At 36.9% G+C, this 18,964-nt stretch overlaps 1 protein-coding gene across 1 annotated transcript in view; it reads left to right on the top strand.

Annotated features, from left to right (window-relative positions):
• The window catches only part of LOC145788471 (uncharacterized), a 259,392-nt gene extending 244,471 nt beyond the window's left edge, over window positions 1-14,921 (top strand). The window contains exons 47-50 of the mRNA XM_082600235.1: window positions 10,187-10,262; window positions 11,114-11,154; window positions 11,398-11,559; window positions 14,098-14,921. Of these exons, the coding sequence (XP_082456361.1) occupies window positions 10,187-10,262; window positions 11,114-11,154; window positions 11,398-11,531 (251 nt within the window). The 3' untranslated portion in view covers window positions 11,532-11,559; window positions 14,098-14,921. The remainder of the gene's footprint in view (window positions 1-10,186; window positions 10,263-11,113; window positions 11,155-11,397; window positions 11,560-14,097) is intronic.
• The last annotated feature ends 4,043 nt before the right edge of the window (window positions 14,922-18,964 follow it).

The raw sequence follows: 18,964 nt of genomic DNA, 5'->3' as shown, positions 1-18,964 counted from the left end.
AGCGTGCATTTACAACGAGTGCTCAGCATAAGGAAATGAGTGGGGCAAGGATGAAGAGAGATCAGGCCGACCTCGCGAAAATCAAAGAAAAGCTCCAATCATTCAGTCCATTTTGTGCGGATCCAACGCTGAGGAACATCATCACTGGAGTGATTGCGAAAGATGGCGTAAATGTTGATGACTATCGATCGAACAGTCGGGAGGAAAATCTTAGAAAAAATGGAGGGTCAGCCAGCTTTTACATATGCAAGTAAACGGAAGGACAAAGTGAAAACTTTACGTGATTCATGTTGCATCAAACTTTCCCAAGATAGATCCATCGATCCCGCCCTACTTTTTTAGAGACTTTTGGTCATATCGAATGCAGGTGACTTTTCTCTAGAGGAAGTTCTAGAATACGAACTGAGCCCATTCCCACCTGCCCTGTTTGAGACAAGCAACATTATGAGGAAGCCAGAGAAAACACAGCTTGCTAAAGCAATCGATGAGTACCCAAGCAGCCTATCTAATGAGGCTGTTACCAACGAAGTACCACAGACCGAAAAGTATGTCCTTGATGGTGGTTCCCTCATGCATCGCGTACAATGGACGAAGGGAAGCACATACGGTGCCATTGCGGATGGCTATGTCAACTTTACCCTACGCAATTACGGGATGGCGACAGTTGTTTTCGACGGTTATCGTGATCAACCATCAGTGAAGGACTGCACCCACCAACGCCGTTAGCAGAAAAATCATCCAAAAGTGAGCTTCACTCCAGCAACAGTCTTCACTGGAAACAAGGAGGATTTCCTGTCACAGGGCTGCAATTAGCAAGAGCTGATCAATATGATAAGTAACAAACTGCGAGAGAAACGCCCCACAGTTATAAACGCTGAAGGAGATTCCGACTATGATATTGTTCAGGCAGCTATTGCAGCTTCTGAATACCACACTACAACCCTGGTTGGAGAAGACACAGATCTCTTGATCCTTCTCCTCTATCATATGGACAGTCGGAAGAAGACAGTGTATTTTCGTTCGGACAAGAGGTCTAAAGATCAGAGGGTGTACAATATTAATACCCTAAAGCCTAAAGGAATGTCTCGGACAACAGCTATGTTCTCAGTTACTCTTCATCCATGCGTTTACAGGATGTGATACCACCTCACGAATCTTCGAAATAGGAAAGAGAACACTCTTTCAGAAAGTCACCAAAGGCGACAAAGAGCTAGAATCCTTGGCATTTGCATTTACAAAACCTGGCCAGAGGGTGGATGCAATTGAAGAGTATGGCAAACAGTCAATGGTTCTACACTATTCTGGAAAGCAAAGCGATTTGCTGGCATCTTTGCGACATTCTGTGTTGAAAAAGAAAGTAGTTTCAGTGTCATCCTTCGTTGCGCCAGCCGACTCCCATCAAGTGCATCTTCTACAATATTCCATTCCCTGCGTGCTTACTATCAAATAATGATATGGTTAGGACTAGAAAGCAATTTGGACCCTACTGGCTGGGGTTGGAAGATTGAGGACAAACAATTCGCACCAGTAATGACTCTGAAAACCCTGCACCGGACAATCTGTTAAAGATTGTGCATTGTAATTGCACGATCGCTTGCACAAAACGGCGATGTACATGTAGGAGGTACGGATTTCCGTGTACCTCTGCTTGTGGACAATGCCAATTTGTGTCCTGTGAAAACCCAAACAATGTACTTCCATTAGATCAAGACGACACAGACAGTGAGACAGTACCGATGATAATTGTAACGACTACTAGTATATAACAATCATAACTTGAAAAATGGTACTTCATTTCTGACATTCTCTGACGTTTAGTGCATATACTCTTCCATTATAGGCGTCGATTCCCGGGAGGCAGGGGGGCGCGCCCCCCAGTAGAAATTGTTTTGGAGGGCAGCCACCCTGCTTTTCTGTTCTTTTTTGTAGCTTTGACAGTGTAATTTCATGAAACTGTTCAAATTTGGGTACATATTTCACACTTTTTATCATCTTGCCCCTCAGAATTTTTCTTACATGTTAAAAAATCGACGCCTATGTCTTCCATGACATCATTAGACATCACAGACGGTTTCTGATATGTTCATTTGGTGCATAGATACTATGTTTATATGTGTTTAATACATTTAAAGTGTGTTAATTGAACTAAAAAAAAAAATTTTGTGTACATTGAAAAATTTGGGGGTCACCATTTTCAAATTATGTAAATTGACCACTTTCCCGGAGTCAGATTTTTGTAGACTTTTTTCTTTGGTGTAGTACAACCTAATCATACACTTAGAACAAAAAAAACCTTTGTATAAATTTTTTTGGGGTCAAACCTTATATTGACTCGCCTATTAACACAACATCCAGTTATTACAAGCGATACGCCAAAATCATTGAAAGATTTGTCGCCCTTTTATGGATCAATGCAAATAATCGACTTTGTTAAAAGCTTTATCATGATGATACCACCAATCGCTCTGAACCCTTCAGCTTTCATTGCAGAAAATGTGGCTTTGTTTGTGGATGATGAAATTGATTGGCTCAATCATGTGTGGAAAAGTTATTCAACAGACTACATGCTCAATTTAACATCGTTTTATGCAGGCAAAGTATTACCAAACCCACATTCCAAGTGTCAAACCAATCTACTGCCTCTATTCGCGGAAAGTTCCACTAACCCAAATATGGTTTACCATGTTATAACGTTGATCAAAAAATCAACCGAGTTTTTAAACCCTGGGCAAACTTCAGATATGACATGTGACCAACCAATATATGCTAGTGCAAAACAATTGCAGTGGAGTGTATTGCATCTAGATATATCCGAGGAAAAAATTTTTTGGTGCTTGGTGGCCTTCATATTGCAAAGGTATCATTAAAATTAATTGGTGATGTTTTGAAAGATTCAGAATGGTCTAAGCTTCTTGCCCAAGCTGGTATTTTCACACCTGGAGTGGCTGACAAACTAGTTTCAGTTTCACATATTAAAAAGACACGGCGCTCTCATGAAATTACCTTGGCCGCGCTTCATGTGTTAAAGATAATAGGTTTTGAGCGAAGGGTTGACCAAACAATTGACTGTGATCACTGGAAAGAAATTAAACTAAAGCAATCTCCAATGTTTTTCTTTTGGTCTTTAGTGATGGAGCTCGAGGCAAATGTGCTGGATTTCATAAGGGCACTACGAACGCAAAATTGGAAAATGTACTGCAAGTATCTGAAAAGCATTTGCCCTTGGTTTTTTGCATTAAATCATCACGTTTATGCTCGTTGGACATCAGTTTACATTCGTGATATTGAAGCATTAGAGCAAACTGATTCCACTTTAAAGACATATTTTGCTGAAGGAAAGTGTGTGGTTACAAAATCCGGTTGGAGGTTTTCCGCAATGGCACTTGACCAGAATCATGAGCAGTGCAATACCGTTGTTAAAGGTAAAGGAAGTACTATAGATTTTTTTCAAAACGAAGGAGTTTTGAAACGAAGGATGATTTCTCAACCAATGATTGTGGAAGCGTGACAAAATTTCATGACCAAATTGGCTTTAGTGACAAAAACTCCAATGGCTACATCACGAAGAAAGCAAAGGTTATCACGAGAGGTTTCGTGAAGAGTTAATTTGTTTGATACAAACGTTTGAAGAGCTTGGCAACCCTTTCACTGACTCGTCTGGAAAACGTTTGACAATGTGCTCAAGGCAAGCTTCCACTGATGAAGGTCTGCAACAGCTTCTAAACCTTCGTAACTTTGGGAAAACAAAATTTGAATTGTCTGTATCTTCCAGTTTTCGTGAAGATCAAAAGTTTGGAGAACCAATAACCAAAGCATCGTTAGACTTGTTTGGAAAAACGCGAACACCAAAAAAGAACACACAACCCATAATCAAATATAAATCATCCCTTCTTCAGAGAGTGTTTATTTCAAACTATGTTCGTGGCAAAGATACTTTAAAGCTGTTCTTCAAGCACGAAGTATCATGTAGGCTACCCTATAGCATTATCTGCAGACAGTTCTTTGAAATCTTTGAGAAAATCGGATCTTCACTTAATTTTAGAACGCTTTGGATGTCCACAATGCACTGCACCAAGTTGCAGCGTCTATGTTATATAGATGGTTCAGCAGTCATGCAAATAATAAAACCCAGAGGGAATGTGAAAACACTTTGAAATTGTTATCCCTTACCTTCTGGCAAGGCAGCAAAGTACAATGGTGTTGACATTGTCTTCGATATATATCTGAAAAATAGCATCAAATCTTCTGCAAGAAACAGGCGAGGATCTGGATGTTACGTGGCTGTCACAAGTAATACTCGTCTTCCTCTTAACTGGTCTGAGTTTTTGAGAAATGACAACAACAAAACTGCGTTATATCAACTGGTTCAGCAAGCTGTGATAATTTCAGTCGATCCAAACTTGTCTACGATTGTTGTTACATCGTTAGATACAGCTCTTAGCAATCAAACATTGGACATATCTGAGATTTCCCCGTGTGATCACGAAGAGGCAGACACCCGTATGTTTCTCCATGTGAAACATGGAAAATCCGATACCATAGTCAAAACAGTATATAGGCTACTGATGTGGTAATTACTGCAATTTCGTGTTTTGACAAATTAGAAATCTGTAAACTATGGGTTAAATTTGGAGTTGGAAAAAAACTGGTTTTATTCCAATCCATGACATTGTTTCGTCTTTACCTCAATCTCCGATGATTTGGGCTTTTTGCCTTTGTCATATGCTGTCACAGGCTGTGATACTGTTTTGTCTTTGGAAGAAAAAAAGCTTGGGATTGTTGGATGCTTAATCCTACCGAAATGTGTGGCTTATTTACCTCTCTGATTTTCTCAAGCTCTCCTAGTTTTATAAATGACATACAAAGTATGTCATAGCTCTTTATGGTATTGGTACTACTATCACGGATGTAGACGAATGCCGTTACATGATGTTTACCAATGGTTGCACTATTCAAAGGCTGCCACCAACGTCAACTGCTCTGATGCAGCATACACGCAGAGCGATATATCAAGCTGAATTATGGAAATCAAGCCTCGTAAATATTCAGCAACTTACCTTCTCCTTTAGCTTGGAGTTGGAAACATAATGATGCAAATCAACTTGTTCCGTTTTGGATCTCAACCTAATCCGCATCATCGATTCACGAAATGATACATCATTGTAGTTGTCAGTCTACCTGTGGCTCTCAATGTTCCTGTAAGAAAAAAATCATAAAATGCACAATTGCACAAGCCTTTGTTCATGCGAGTACGAAACATGCAATTCGACTACAAAATCTCCAATGATGTTTCATCTTCAATACACACTGGTCAATTTAAGGTGGAGTGAACCAAAAATTTTGCTTTGTTTCGTTGATATTTCTTGTGGAACAACATAAAACGACCAGAAACCGAATTTGAGGAAATTTTGACCTTGGAAACCTACCCACTTTTTGGGTTGAAAATTCTGCTTTTTTTGAAAAATATGCAACATGCTTATGAAAATAGAACTTTAAAGACATTTTTTTTGGCTGTATTTAATACACTATTTTACATTGCGCTAATACTGACTTGGACTAGCTTCTAATACAAGTTTTGTTTAGGTTTTGAGATTCGATTGCTTTAATTTTTTTGCAAAACATGCAATTTTTTCCAAAAATTTTAAAATCAAGTTTGGGAATATAAAATGACAGTCATGCAAAATCAACTGGATTCAAAAGTCACTAATTCAATTATAACACAAATATAATAGCACTTGATTTTAGTGTTAACAGTATCTACAAATGTGCTTGGCTGTAGTGCGCCTTTGTGTTTGCAACAGGAATCAGATTCCTGGAAGCTATACCAGCACGGATGAATTTATGTCTTATATCAAACCCACACACTTTGGACGATGCATCAGTCACCAATTTCACAATTATTTCTACTGATTGGGAGTGGTTTGGATAGCTTTTCACTTCTATTTTGCTTTCACGGCATGAGATGGTGTCATCAGATGTAATTGTGGTTGTGAAGATAGGTTCATAACATAAATCTACGGTGATGTCGGAATAATGGTTGGCCTCATAATTTATCGTTGGAACAACAAACTCCCGAACGGATCTATCACCAATATTTGCCCCATTGCGAATTTTCAATACTGCCATGACTGCATTTTCTCGAACTTTTCTGGAGTCATCCGCAAGCATTGTCATTATCACATTTTCAGAGTGTGCTGCGGTCGTAGAATTAACTACACTCCGTGCTGGGATGCAGAGTGCGAGCGCCTCTACCAATCTTTTGTTAGCTCTTCAGACGGTCAAACAACACCCTCAGCCGCCAAGGCTCTTCTGGAAAGACTCGATGCAAAAAGAAAAGAACGCTGGACAGAGACCATCCAATCTCTCGCACTCAAGCCGTACAGCGTGGAGCACACTCAATAACCTTACGGGACGATCAAGACAATCACCCCGACAATGTCCCATTCCTGCTAATAATATCGCATCGCAGGTAATAAAAAATGGGATATATATAAGCTGTGTGACCGTACCTCAGATCGGTTTGTTACCAAAGAAGTGACAAAGCTTTGGAAGATCAACACACCCGACCAGGAGAGCATTTCTAGCTCCTTCTCACGAAGCGAATTCAATGCTGCCCGCAAGCACCTAAAACCTGGTAAGGCCCCTGGTCCAGATAGGATATGTCCAGAGCTTATCATGCACGCTGGTTATGCTCTAAAGTCCTGGTTATTCGATTTCCTGTCGTCCTGCCTGCGCCGCCTCAAGATTCCTAAAGTATGGAGAAGAATCTGGTCGTCGCGATCCCTAAACCAAACAATCCACTAGACGATGCAAAGAGCTATCGCCCCATCTCCTTGCTCTGCATCCCTTTCAAGATCCTTGAGAGACTGATCTACTCCCGTGTCGAACCAATAATCGACCCACTGCTTCCCAAAGAACAAGCTGGTTTTCGACACGGGAGGTCAACTGTAGACCAAGTCACACTACTAACTTAGGATATTGAGGAGAGTTTCTTGGCAAAAAAGAAAGCGGGGGGCTGTTTTTATCGACCTAACAGCAGCCTATGACACTGTTTGGCACCGTGACCTAGTCTACAAGCTACTCCGCCTACTCCCTGACAGGTACATGGTCAAAATGATCATGGAACTCATCCACAACAGGAGTTTTAACCTTACCACCGGAAGAGAAAAACCAAGCGACTCAAAAACGGTGTCCCACAGGGATCAGTCTTGGCTCCCCTCCTTTTCAACGTCTATACGCACGACCTACCATCAACAACATCTGACAAATATGCATATGCTGATGACTTGGCCATCTTGTACTCTGCGAAAGACTGGCAATCATTACAAACGACGTTGAGCCAAGACATGACGACCATATCTGGATACCTTCATCAATGGAAACTGAAGCTCAGCGAAAGTAAAACTGTGATGGCAGCCTTCCATCTCAACAACAGGGAGGTAAAACGTGACCTGAAAGTGACCGTTAACGTCAAAATTCTGCCGCCCTGCCCAGAACCAACATACCTTGGGGTTACACTTGACACTTTGACAGGTCACTCACATACCGTTTACAGTCACTACGCAAAAAGCTGACATCTCGCGTCGCCCTGCTGAGACGTCTGGCAGGCACAACTTGGGGTGCAGGTGCTGACACCTTGCGCACTGCAACCCTGGCTCTGGTTCACTCCACTGCTGAATACTGCGCTCCTTCCTGGTGCTGCAGTGCCCACACCCACCTCATCGACAGCCCAATTAACGACGCAATACGAACTGTGACTGGATGCCTGCGCCCAACTCCAACAGAGTATTTACCAATCCTTGCAGGCATCCAACCTGCTGAGCTCCGCCGAAAGGGAGCCATCATACACCTGGCTCGCCGGGCGAGGGATCCTAACCACTTGCTCCATGCAAAACTCAACATCCCACCTCAGGAATCCCCCCGGAAACTAAAGTCAAGACACCCCTTTATGCCAACTGCTGTTGAATTACTACATCCACTCAGCGATCATGCCATCAGCGCAGCACACTTCATGGAAGATACTTGGAAAGCAGCGTGGTGCGCCACCGACACCAAACTACATGGTTTTATACCCCACCCGGTGGCGCGCCCCCCTGGTATGGACCTGCCTCGGCCGACTTGGGTCAAGCTCAACCGAATCCGAACCGGAGTCGGTCGCTTCCATTCCAACATGCACAAGTGGGGTCTGGCTCCCTCATCGGCCTGCAAATGTGGCGGGGAGGAACAAACTGCTGATCACGTCGTTCTCGAATGCCCCATCTACAAGGCACCAAATGGAACGCATGGTATAGCAACACTGGCCGAAGCTACACTCACCTGGCTCTCCACCACCTGCCCTGAAATTTGATCTAGTCTCAAACGAAAGAAGAAGACCGTCTCTATCAAATTGTCAGACAATCACAAAAGGGTAAACGACTATTCGACGCGGCACTTTTCGACGAGGCCCTATTCGACGCGGAAACTATTGGATGCAGGAATTATTGGCCTATACAAAACTAGATACTGTAACTTTTGACTTTGGTAAATTTTTAGAAAAAATCCAAGATTTTTACACTTTTTATGATTCATTTCCCTGCTTTAATTTACATCTATTGGCCCCATATTGGGAAAAACACATAAGTAAACTAATAGTTTTAGGTATAAAAGAAATATTACAATATTATATCAACTTTAAATAATGCGAAAAAAACTTTGAAATTTTAGGGATTTTTTGAAATATTATGAAATTTCAACTCAAAAAGTGGGAAGGTTCCTGTTGTCAAAAATCGCTGAAATTTTTTGCGTGATGTTTTCTCAAACCTCCACAAGCAATATCTGCGAGAGAATGCTCAAATCCAAAATTAGTACTTTTTCACCCCACCCTACTCATTCAAGAAATGCTTTTGACTTTCTAAATTCTATGTTGTAACTTGAAAAAACTTGTCGTACGAATTTTTTTAGCAGCCAATTACGCATGGTAGGAATTTAACATCGAAAACCGCTAGATTTTTCATCTTGAATTGACAGCGTTAAAACTCAGACATTGCATAATCTGGTGTCGTGTATTAATTTAATTTGTAGATTATAATTACATATTATTTTAAGTTTTAAAGTGGCATGGCTAAAAGGGAAATTCACCCCTGGTAGCTGCTCTTCTGGTTATACCCTTGATGACGTCGTTATTTGCGTCATGCTGTACTGGTATTATCGTTATTGCTTTCAATTGCAAAATTTTAAGCAATTGCAAAACTTATAATGATAGTGTTTGATCGCTTTTTTCGGAATAAACTTACCTTTAGTTCCTGAATTTCAAGTTGTCTAGTCTTAATAATGTAATGATGACGTCATAAAAGATGCAATTATGACGAAAATACTTTTGGGAATTGTGAAATGGTTTTAGTAACCGGTATACTCTAACTAAAACCAACAGCAAACAATCAAAATAGGTTAAAAAAGCAAAAAATGATGACTTCATAATGACGTCATCAATTAAATTATTTTGTTTTCTTGTCTCACTTATTTGTGTGTGCTTTTTAAGATAAAACATGCAAAATCAAATATGTAGTATAAAATATGTAATTGCACAAAAATGCCGTAAAAAGAGCTGAAACGTGATTTCTGGGGAAATCCCCGATTTGGGAGTGATCACGTGACCCAAAAAGTTGTGGCATTCACTAAAATCAAAGTTGGATTGACCAACCGCAAAAATATGCAAAAAAACAACGTGCAACACGTTTAGCCTAAAGATTCCCCTGAGGGCCTGGACTATAGTTGATTATGAAGGTTTTGCATTTGAAATTTTGACAGCAAAATTTCTCTTTTGTTTCTTTTGCATTGCAGTAGATTATAGTCTGTGTACAGTATATATTGCGTGGCCACATGTCCTTTCTTGTTCCGATTCTATAAATCAACTCATATTTAGTTGCTCAAAGTCAAGAGAAATATCAAAAACATACAGCACAAAACATATTTTCGAACACGGTTCGGACAGATTCACAGCACGCAGATTATTTTTTTATGTGTAGTCTACCATTACTATTGCTACAAAAACACGTCAAGCTCTTGCATTACAAACACCAATTTCAATATTTCTACAAAAAAAATTAAAAATATACGTTTAAATTTTGAGTAATATTTTTACATTGCTATTTGACCGCAATCAGTGTGCTAATGGTGTTTTTACTATTTACATGAAACGTATATTTAGTGCAATGTGAGACGGATTATTGTCCGGATGAGGCGACGTGTAGTGCGACGACTGATGTGGGAGTGCCAGTCTGCTTGTAAGTTCAATGATACCGACATGAGCTTGTTATGAAAATCCTATGTGTTGATTGTGGTATTAATTATTTGAGATATTATTTTTTAGTAGTTGTTTGATAGGTTACTACAGCAAGGCAGAATTAATAATGAGCTTTATATTGAAAATTCAGAAGACGTTTACTCCACGTTAAGGTGTTTGCAATGATCTTGTTTCAAATATACAGACAAAAAAAGGTAACTTTAACAGGTTTAACATATTTTATTACACAAAGATATATAATGATAGAGCTTCGGTAGAGAGTTTTTCTTGTTGAACCATGGGCATACGACGCCGAGCAACGTGATTAAGTTTAACATATTCAAGTTTATTACATTTACAAAAAACACAAAACTACGCAAAAAATTAAATATCAAACGTTTTCGACATCACAAGATGTCCTCTTCAGGAATAACATATATAGTATACAATTTAACTACATCTGAATAAAATAAATGGTTTATTAAATCTATAAACATGAAAAAACTTCACAGTACTTCTGATAAGCTCTACGAGAATCATAGGTAACTGCATCAAAAGGTGTTGAACAGATCACATGATGTGGTAAAAAGGCAAGGTGCAAAAAAAGTAATTTTAAAATACAGAGAGCAAGAAAGATGAGTCCCAAGCATACAATTGTCTGTTCAAAGGTGGATTGTTCGTTTTATGTACAAGGCTTCTAAGATCTTGGTTTGATACTCAGACCTGCCTCTGGACATGATCTCAAATTTTGCATTCTGTATATCCACCTTTGAACAGACGTTGTTTTTTATTGTACAACAAAGCAAAGTTTCTACCAAAGCTTTGTTTCAAATCATATTAAATTTATTGCAGATGTCCTAGCGGATTCACTGGGCCGAGATGCTCTGACTCTGGTAAATTATGATTTTTTTTTTTTATTCTGTTCAGCCTGTAGCAATAGAATAGTCCCACTCGACAAGTTTTTATTTTTCAGTGCGCAACATTTTATAGTGTTTTTACTAAGTATTCAGTGGCTACCACAAAAGTTTAACTTCTAATAGATTATCACAACTGCTACCCAAAGTCTACATATATTTCTACGTATCTTAGTGGACGTGTTCTGTTCATTTATTGAAATCTTTTGCATTGCTTTTCAGACACCACTAGAACTCTTGCTATTGTATTTGGAGTGATTGCTGGAGTGATACTGATTGCCGTTGTGGCTTTAGTAATCTACATCTGCAAAAAAAGGAACTCTAGATCTCTTGATATGAATGACAAGGCTCCATAAATGCATTACATGATAAATCAACAAAAACGTAAGTAAATATGGTGTCCGACAAATTGTTCGTAAAATTAATTCTTCGTAAAACAATTCTTCCTAAAGCATTTTTTCGTGCATGCAGTTAAAATTTGATGTATACGAAGAAATGCTTTACGAGGAATTGTTTTTACGGATTTCATTTCACGAAAAACAGATTACGAACATCTGTTTTACGAACAATTGCTTACGAACAATTGCTTTACGAACAATTGCTTACAAACAATTTGCCTATAACCAGAAAATATAAAGCATTAATAATGTTTATATTAATCTATCAAGTCAAAAAAATTATCTTAAATGACTTAATAGTTTGGTAAGAAAACCTAGAATGCAAAAATTCTAAGTTACTAAGGTTCCCATTGTTGAATGGTCTCAACCATAGCAAAAAAAATACAATTGCTTTAACACTAGAACGGCCGAAAAAAAAGTATACCTCCAGCGGCTGCTGGTGTCGAATCGACACTTTTCACAAAAACTTTATTTTTCCGCAAAATTAGCAGTAAGATTTCGTTTTATTTTACAGTGATAAAACTATCTGAAGCACTCATTGCTTTTGTCACCTATTTGCGCTGTTCATTTGTTGGTTTTAGACAAAAATTATGACGTAAGCTACCAGGTTTTGATCAGTTCGAAGCTTGACTGTATCTGTATCTTGACTCTGTACGATGATCTAAAAATTCAACAGAGCGAAGACATAATTATCATAAAAATAGCACAAAGTTTTCTTATTCAGGAGAAGAAAAAAAATCAAACAAGCCAACAAACACTTTACGCAGTGCAGCCTTTGCACTCTGTAACTTTCCAGTCACCATTATCACACTTCCCACTTTTCGACAGTGGCCGCAAATGGTAACTGTATTGTTTTTGCAATAATATCCAGCACATTTTTCCGCGTTTTCTAGATAGTCGTCCCTGCTCTTCTTCTCTCTGCGGTGTCGCCTTGTGTTTCAGCACATGAGCAGTTCTCAAGAGCTCTCAAGGAGCTGGAGGATAAAATCACGTCGGCTGATGTTGCTGCTGGAACGTTTTCTAAAAATAATCCAAGAGTTCAAAGCTGCAATATCTAGCATATTTGTCCAAACTGCAAGAGGCCATTTTTTACTTGCTGCAAGTGTGGTGTACTTTCTTGCCATTTGATCAAACACATCAACTGCTACTTTGTTTTGGCTATAAAGATGGATCACAGAGGGCTTCTTTTTCTCTGTTGCATCAATACTGGAGCTGTCATGCATAGTGAAAAGGACATTTGCATTTTTTGCACAGATAGTTTACAAACATGCAGCTGTTCGTTGAATTGTAGAAGAATTTACTGGAAAATCTTTCTCCTCCACTCTTGGTCATCTCCTTTGTCAGTCCTTTACTGTTAGCTCGAACAGTTCCAACAATGGTTATATTTCTTTTCTGTAGTAAACCAGCAAGATTCACCCCAGTAAAGAAGTTAATTGTTGTGATGTTGTACCCGCTTTGTCTGTGTAAATTGGTGGTGATCTTGATCACTACATCCTCGGGGAGAAGCCTTCCACTTCGTTGCTTTCTTTCAATAGTTCCGAGGTACGATAAGTACGGTACTGTATTGCATACGTATTTTGAATGAACTCGGCTAATACCCAGAATTTCATGCCAAACTTGTCTGGTTTGTTTGGCATGAACACGATAAAAGGACATCTGTCTTCCATTGGAAATAGCTGTTCATCGATTGGATTGCTCCAATCCGGAGTGTAATTGTTGATGCAATTAGCAACAAGTCCTTCCAGTGGCTCTCGAATATGAATAAACTTATCTGTTGCAAATCGCTGATAGATTTGTGAAAGGTATTTTTAAACTCAGTAAGTAAAAGTAAAGGGGGGTCTCATACTTGATTCAAGTGTCGGGTATGAGAAGATAAGGTTCTCATTGTACTAAGCCTTCGGCACTAAGGAGAGTGTGGCCAGTTCTTTTCTCTCGGCCGCTTTTACTTCAGCAACTACGTCCACCCAATTTATTACACCCTGAGTAGAGGTGAGCAGTGTTTTCAACAACCAGCTGAAGCCGGGAGTCGAACCAGGTTTGCATAATTGGAAAGCCAACGCCTTATCCGTTACGCCATCCCACCACAAAACTCAGTAGGATGACCTAAAATCAAGCCGAGTGTTGAAAAATTACTATGAGAAATGCTATAAGTAACTGTGAAAACTATTGAATTAGTTTTTTCACGCAGAAAATCTTTTATACTTTACAAATCTTATTAAATTTGTATGAGGTGTCGATTTCGACACCTCGGCCGTTGGAGGTATATCCGCACATTGTAGATAGCATAAAAAGATTTTTTAAGAAAAATAACACTGAACTATAAAATTTAAGCATAATTGGGAAGCTACTGAAAGTTTGAAAACGTTGCGATAACAATTAAGGCCCAAAATAGTGAACTAAATTTCTAAACACCTCGGCCATTCTAGTGTTAATGCATAATTGCATATATTCAAGTGTACTGTGTAGTGTTTAATTTCAATATTCTGAGTCAAAAATAATGAATAACCAAAAGATTTATTTTTAGGTTTTGTGACTTCGACAAGACAAAATCTACAAAGCAAAAAAAACATTTTGTAGCGGTGAATACATTTTCCAAAAACACTTGGTTTCATCATTATATCTACTATTAACACTTTAGATTTGTAAATTGAAAACAAAAATTGTGAGCATTTTATGCAAAGCTGTACAATCATGCAATTGCACGTAGGCTATTGTCTACTTACATCTTCAAGTGTAGGCTACTATTTTATAAAAGTGACAGTATCAATAGAAATTGCTTGCTGTTTGATTTGAAATCATATCATAGTTGTCATTGCCAAAGTCCATAGTTTTGTGCATATTTTATAAAAAATGTTTTGCTGTGTTTTACAATTAAGCTGAACGCCTGTTTAAAATGTTACTTATTGCATAAAATAGTACATGACGCTTTCGTACATTTTATCAGAGACTTTGATGTTTCGATGAAGATAAAACTTGCGCATTGCCGACACTGGACGTATTTTCTTCAGCTTTAATCATAAGTGCGATCAGTGTCAAACCAAACAGCTACAAGGCAACGCAAATAACTTATGTAATTGGGCCACGTGTTTATGAATGCTCTCTTGTCTAAATAAAAGAAATGCATAACATGTTATTTTTCTTAAAATAACAACAAACGTTTACCGATACATAAGCTAATTTGAACAAAACTGACCTGTGGAATCGAGTTTTCAACTTACTAACCATGAAAGCTATGTAGTTCAGTTGAATACTTTGCCTGTATCTGATGAAATTCTATTCGCGGTGATTGGCAATCTTCTAATCTAACTTCTGTTTGAAATTCTTAATAAAAAGCTACAATCGACAATGTGATTAAAGTATTTTCAGATATAATTATTGTCTTAAAAGTGAATAAAAATCGAATTCTTAAAATCGGAGAAGTCGGAGTACAGGCGATACGCCACGATAATGATTTACTAGGATGCTTTTGAAACGGTAGGCTACCAAGAACCAGCTCCAGTAGGCAAGATTAATTAATTATCGTAGTGATTTTGAATCCGTGGGCCATGACGCTATTTTCAGTTGGCCACAAAGCTTGACAGTATGAAAGCTATGGTGACAAGCAATCAGAATCTTGAAACTTTAATTATGTCATTGTGATCAAATAAGATCGACAATCAGCAAACAAACAACAATTTGGTCTCCATTTTCTTCAGAATTTCAAACGAGTAACCAGTCCGACTGGCGACTGCCAGACTGATGTGTTCAATTCAATTTATTTTTTCTTTGTCGGAAAACAACAGCAACGATAAAGTTACAAATAGTGAACGGGGACAAAACCAGCAAAAGGAAAAAGTGGCAAAACTACAGAAGTTTAAAGCGCGCATGCGATGCAAATTTAAAGGTTACGTAGTATCATCATCATCATCGGCCATGCCTGAATAAGGCGTCGGCTACCGTGAGTCTCCACAATGATCGATTGTTCATAGTTCTTAGTAAGTTTTCAACATTTTGGTTTGTCCATGTTGAAAGATTTTTGAAGATTTCCAAAAGTGGACGCCCCCGGTGCCTCTGACCAGGAAATCGCCCCATCATTTCCGAGTATTCAATTCCGCGTTTGCAGTAGACATGCTCGATAAATGTAATTTGCCTTTTTTGATAGCTGTGATGAGGACGCCAGGGGTGCACCCAGAACGTCTCCACACTTCTTCGTTAGTGATCTTATCCATCCAGTTAATTCCCATCATTCTTCGAATGAACCAAATTTCAGCACTGTTAGTCTTCTTTTCTATCTGCGGGCATACAGTCCAGGATTCACAACCATATAGCAGAACTGACCAAATGTACACGTGTAAAATTCTTATGCTAGTGTTTAGAGAGATTGAGTTAGATTTCAGTACTTTGGCCATTTTGATGAAAGCTTGTTTGGATTGTGCAATTCTTGATTTTACATCGCTCCAGCATCGACCATTCGAAGTCACCATAGAACCCAGATAGTTGAAACTATTTACTTGTGAGACCGTTGTATTCTGTATTTTGATTGTGCATACTGGAGTTATTTCCTTTGATGAGATAGACATGCAGAAGGTTTTCGTTGCATTCAAATTAAGTTCAAGGTTCTTACTCTGCTTAATGACTATGTTGAGTAGGTTTTGTAAACTGGAGTTTGATGTGGCGATTAGTACCGTGTCGTCTGCGTATCTTATGTTGTTGAAGTGTTGTCTGCCTACCGAGACGTCTTCTTCTTCGTCTAGATATCGCAAGATCATTTCGCCGTATAGTGAGAAAAGATCAGGTGAGACTGTGCACCCCTGTCCAACACCTTTCCGAATTTGTATTCACTTGCTCAGCTCGCCATCTATCCGGACTGCTGCTGATTGATCCCAGTAGAGATTTCTGAGAAGTCGGAGGTCTTTACTATCTGTGTCGAAGTTGTCAAGCATCTCCATAAGTGGCTCATGTCTAACACGGTCGAAAGCATTGCTGTAGTCCAGAAAGCAGAGGTACAGGTCTTTCCTGTGTTGAAATTGAATTGGATAGTTTCGCAAAAAAAAATATTTTTCACTGGATGAAATGTCTTGGAAAATTTTTTTTGAAAAAACAATCTTTTTTTCAATAATGTTCACTTTTAGTTTGTCAAAAAACTTTCTTACACAATTTTTAATGACGTTAGTTTCAAACAAAAAGAATTGGATAGTTTCGCAAAAAAAAATATTTTTCACTGTATGAAATGTCTTAGAAAAATTTTTTTGAAAAGAAAATTTTTTTTCAATAATATTTTAGTACGTAAAAAAACTTTCTTAGACAATTTTTAATGACGTTAGTTTCAAACAAAAAGAATTGGATAGTTTCGCAAAAAAAAATTATTTTGCACTGTATGAAATGTCTTAGAAAAATTTTTAAAAATTTTTTTTGAAAAGACAATTTTTTTCAATAATTTTCACTTTTAGTACGTAAAATAACTTTCTTAGACAATTTTTAGTGACGTTAGTTTCAAACAAAAAGAATTGGATAGTTTTGCAAAAAAAAATTATTTTTCACTGTATGAAATGTGTTAGAAAAATTTTTTTGAAAAGACAATTTTTTTTCAATAATTTTCACTTTTAGTACGTAAAAAAACTTTCTTCGACAATTTTTAATGACGTTAGTTTCAAACAAAAAGAATTGGGTAGTTTCGCAAAAAAAAATTACTTTTCACTGTATGAAATGTCTTAGAAAAATTGTTGAAAATTTTTTTTGAAAAGACAATTTTTTTCAATAATTTTCACTTTTAGTACGTAAAAAAACTTTCTTAGACAATTTTTAATGACGTTAGTTTCAAACAAAAAGAATTGGATAGTTTTGCAAAAAAAAATTATTTTTCACTGTATGAAATGTCTTAGAAAAATTTTTTGGAAAAGACAAATTTTTTTCAATAATTTTCACTTTTAGTACGTAAAAAAACTTTCTTAGACAATGTTTAATGACGTTAGTTTCAAACAAAATGAATTGGACAGTTTCGCAAAAAAAAAATATTTTTCACTGTATGAAATGTCTTAGACAATTTTTTTGCAAAGACAAATTTTTTTCAATAATTTTCACTTTTAGTACGTAAAAAAACTTTCTTAGACAATTTTTAATGACGTTAGTTTCAAACAAAAAGAATTGGATAGTTTTGCAAAAAAAAATTATTTTTCACTGTATGAAATGTCTTAGAAAAATTTTTGAAAAGAAAATTTTTTTCAATAAATTTCACTTTTAGTACGTAAAAAAACTTTCTTAGACAATTTTTAATGACGCTAGTTTCAAACAAAATGAATTGGATAGTTTCGCAAAAAAAAATTATTTTTCACTGTATGAAATGTCTTAGAAAAATTTTTATGAAAAGAAAATTTTTTTTCAATAATTATCACTTTCAGTACGTAAAAAAACTTTCTTAGACAATTTTTAATGACATTAGTTTCAAACAAAATGAATTGGATAGTTTCGCAAAAAGAAAATTATTTTTTACTGTATGAAATGTCTTAGAAAAATTTTTGAAAATTTTTTTTGAAAAGACAATTTTTTTCAATAATTTTCACTTTTAGTACGTAAAAAAACTTTCTTAGACAATTTTTAGTGACGTTAGTTTCAAACAAAATGAATTGGATAGTTTCGCAAAAAAAAATTATTTTTCACTGTATAAAATGTCTTAGAAAAATTTTTTTGAAAAGACAAATTTTTTTCAATAATTTTCACTTTTAGTACGTAAAAAAACTTTTTTAGACAATGTTTAATGACGTTAGTTTCAAACAAAATGAATTGGACAGTTTCGCAAAAAAAAATTTTTCACTGTATGAAATGTCTTAGACAATTTTTTTGCAAAGACAAATTTTTTTCAATAATTTTCACTTTTAGTACGTAAAATAACTTTCTTAGACAATTTTTAATGACGTTAGTTTCAAACAAAAAGAATTGGATAGTTTTGCAAAAAAAATTATTTTTCACTCTATGAAATGTCTTAGAAAAATTTTTGAAAATTTTTTTTGAAAAGACAATTTTTTTCAATAATTTTCACTTTTAGTACGTAAAAAAACTTTCTTAGACAATTTTTAATGACGTTAGTTTCAAACAAAAAGAATTGGATAGTTTTGCAAAAAAAAATTATTTTTCACTGTATGAAATGTCTTAGAAAAATTTCTTTAAAAAGACAAATTTTTTTCAATAATTTTCACTTTTAGTAGGGGAGATGCGGGAGAGTTGAGCCAATTTTTGCTTTTGAGCCCATATTTCCGATTGTATGGTTGCTGGTCCAAATGTTGCGTGCTTATGTTGAAGTAGAACCAATTGGCTTCCAATCACTCTGATTAAATGTTAGTCAATATCAAACGTATTTTCAGAATTTAACTTTAAAAAAGTTTTGCCAAATGGCTCAACTCTCCTGCACCTACAGG

Source organism: Aplidium turbinatum, chromosome 2, assembly GCF_918807975.1.
Source record: "Aplidium turbinatum chromosome 2, kaAplTurb1.1, whole genome shotgun sequence".
Taxonomy (NCBI): domain Eukaryota; kingdom Metazoa; phylum Chordata; class Ascidiacea; order Aplousobranchia; family Polyclinidae; genus Aplidium; species Aplidium turbinatum.
The sequence above is the reverse complement of the archived record's forward strand: the minus strand, read 5'-3'. Positions and strand labels throughout refer to the sequence as shown.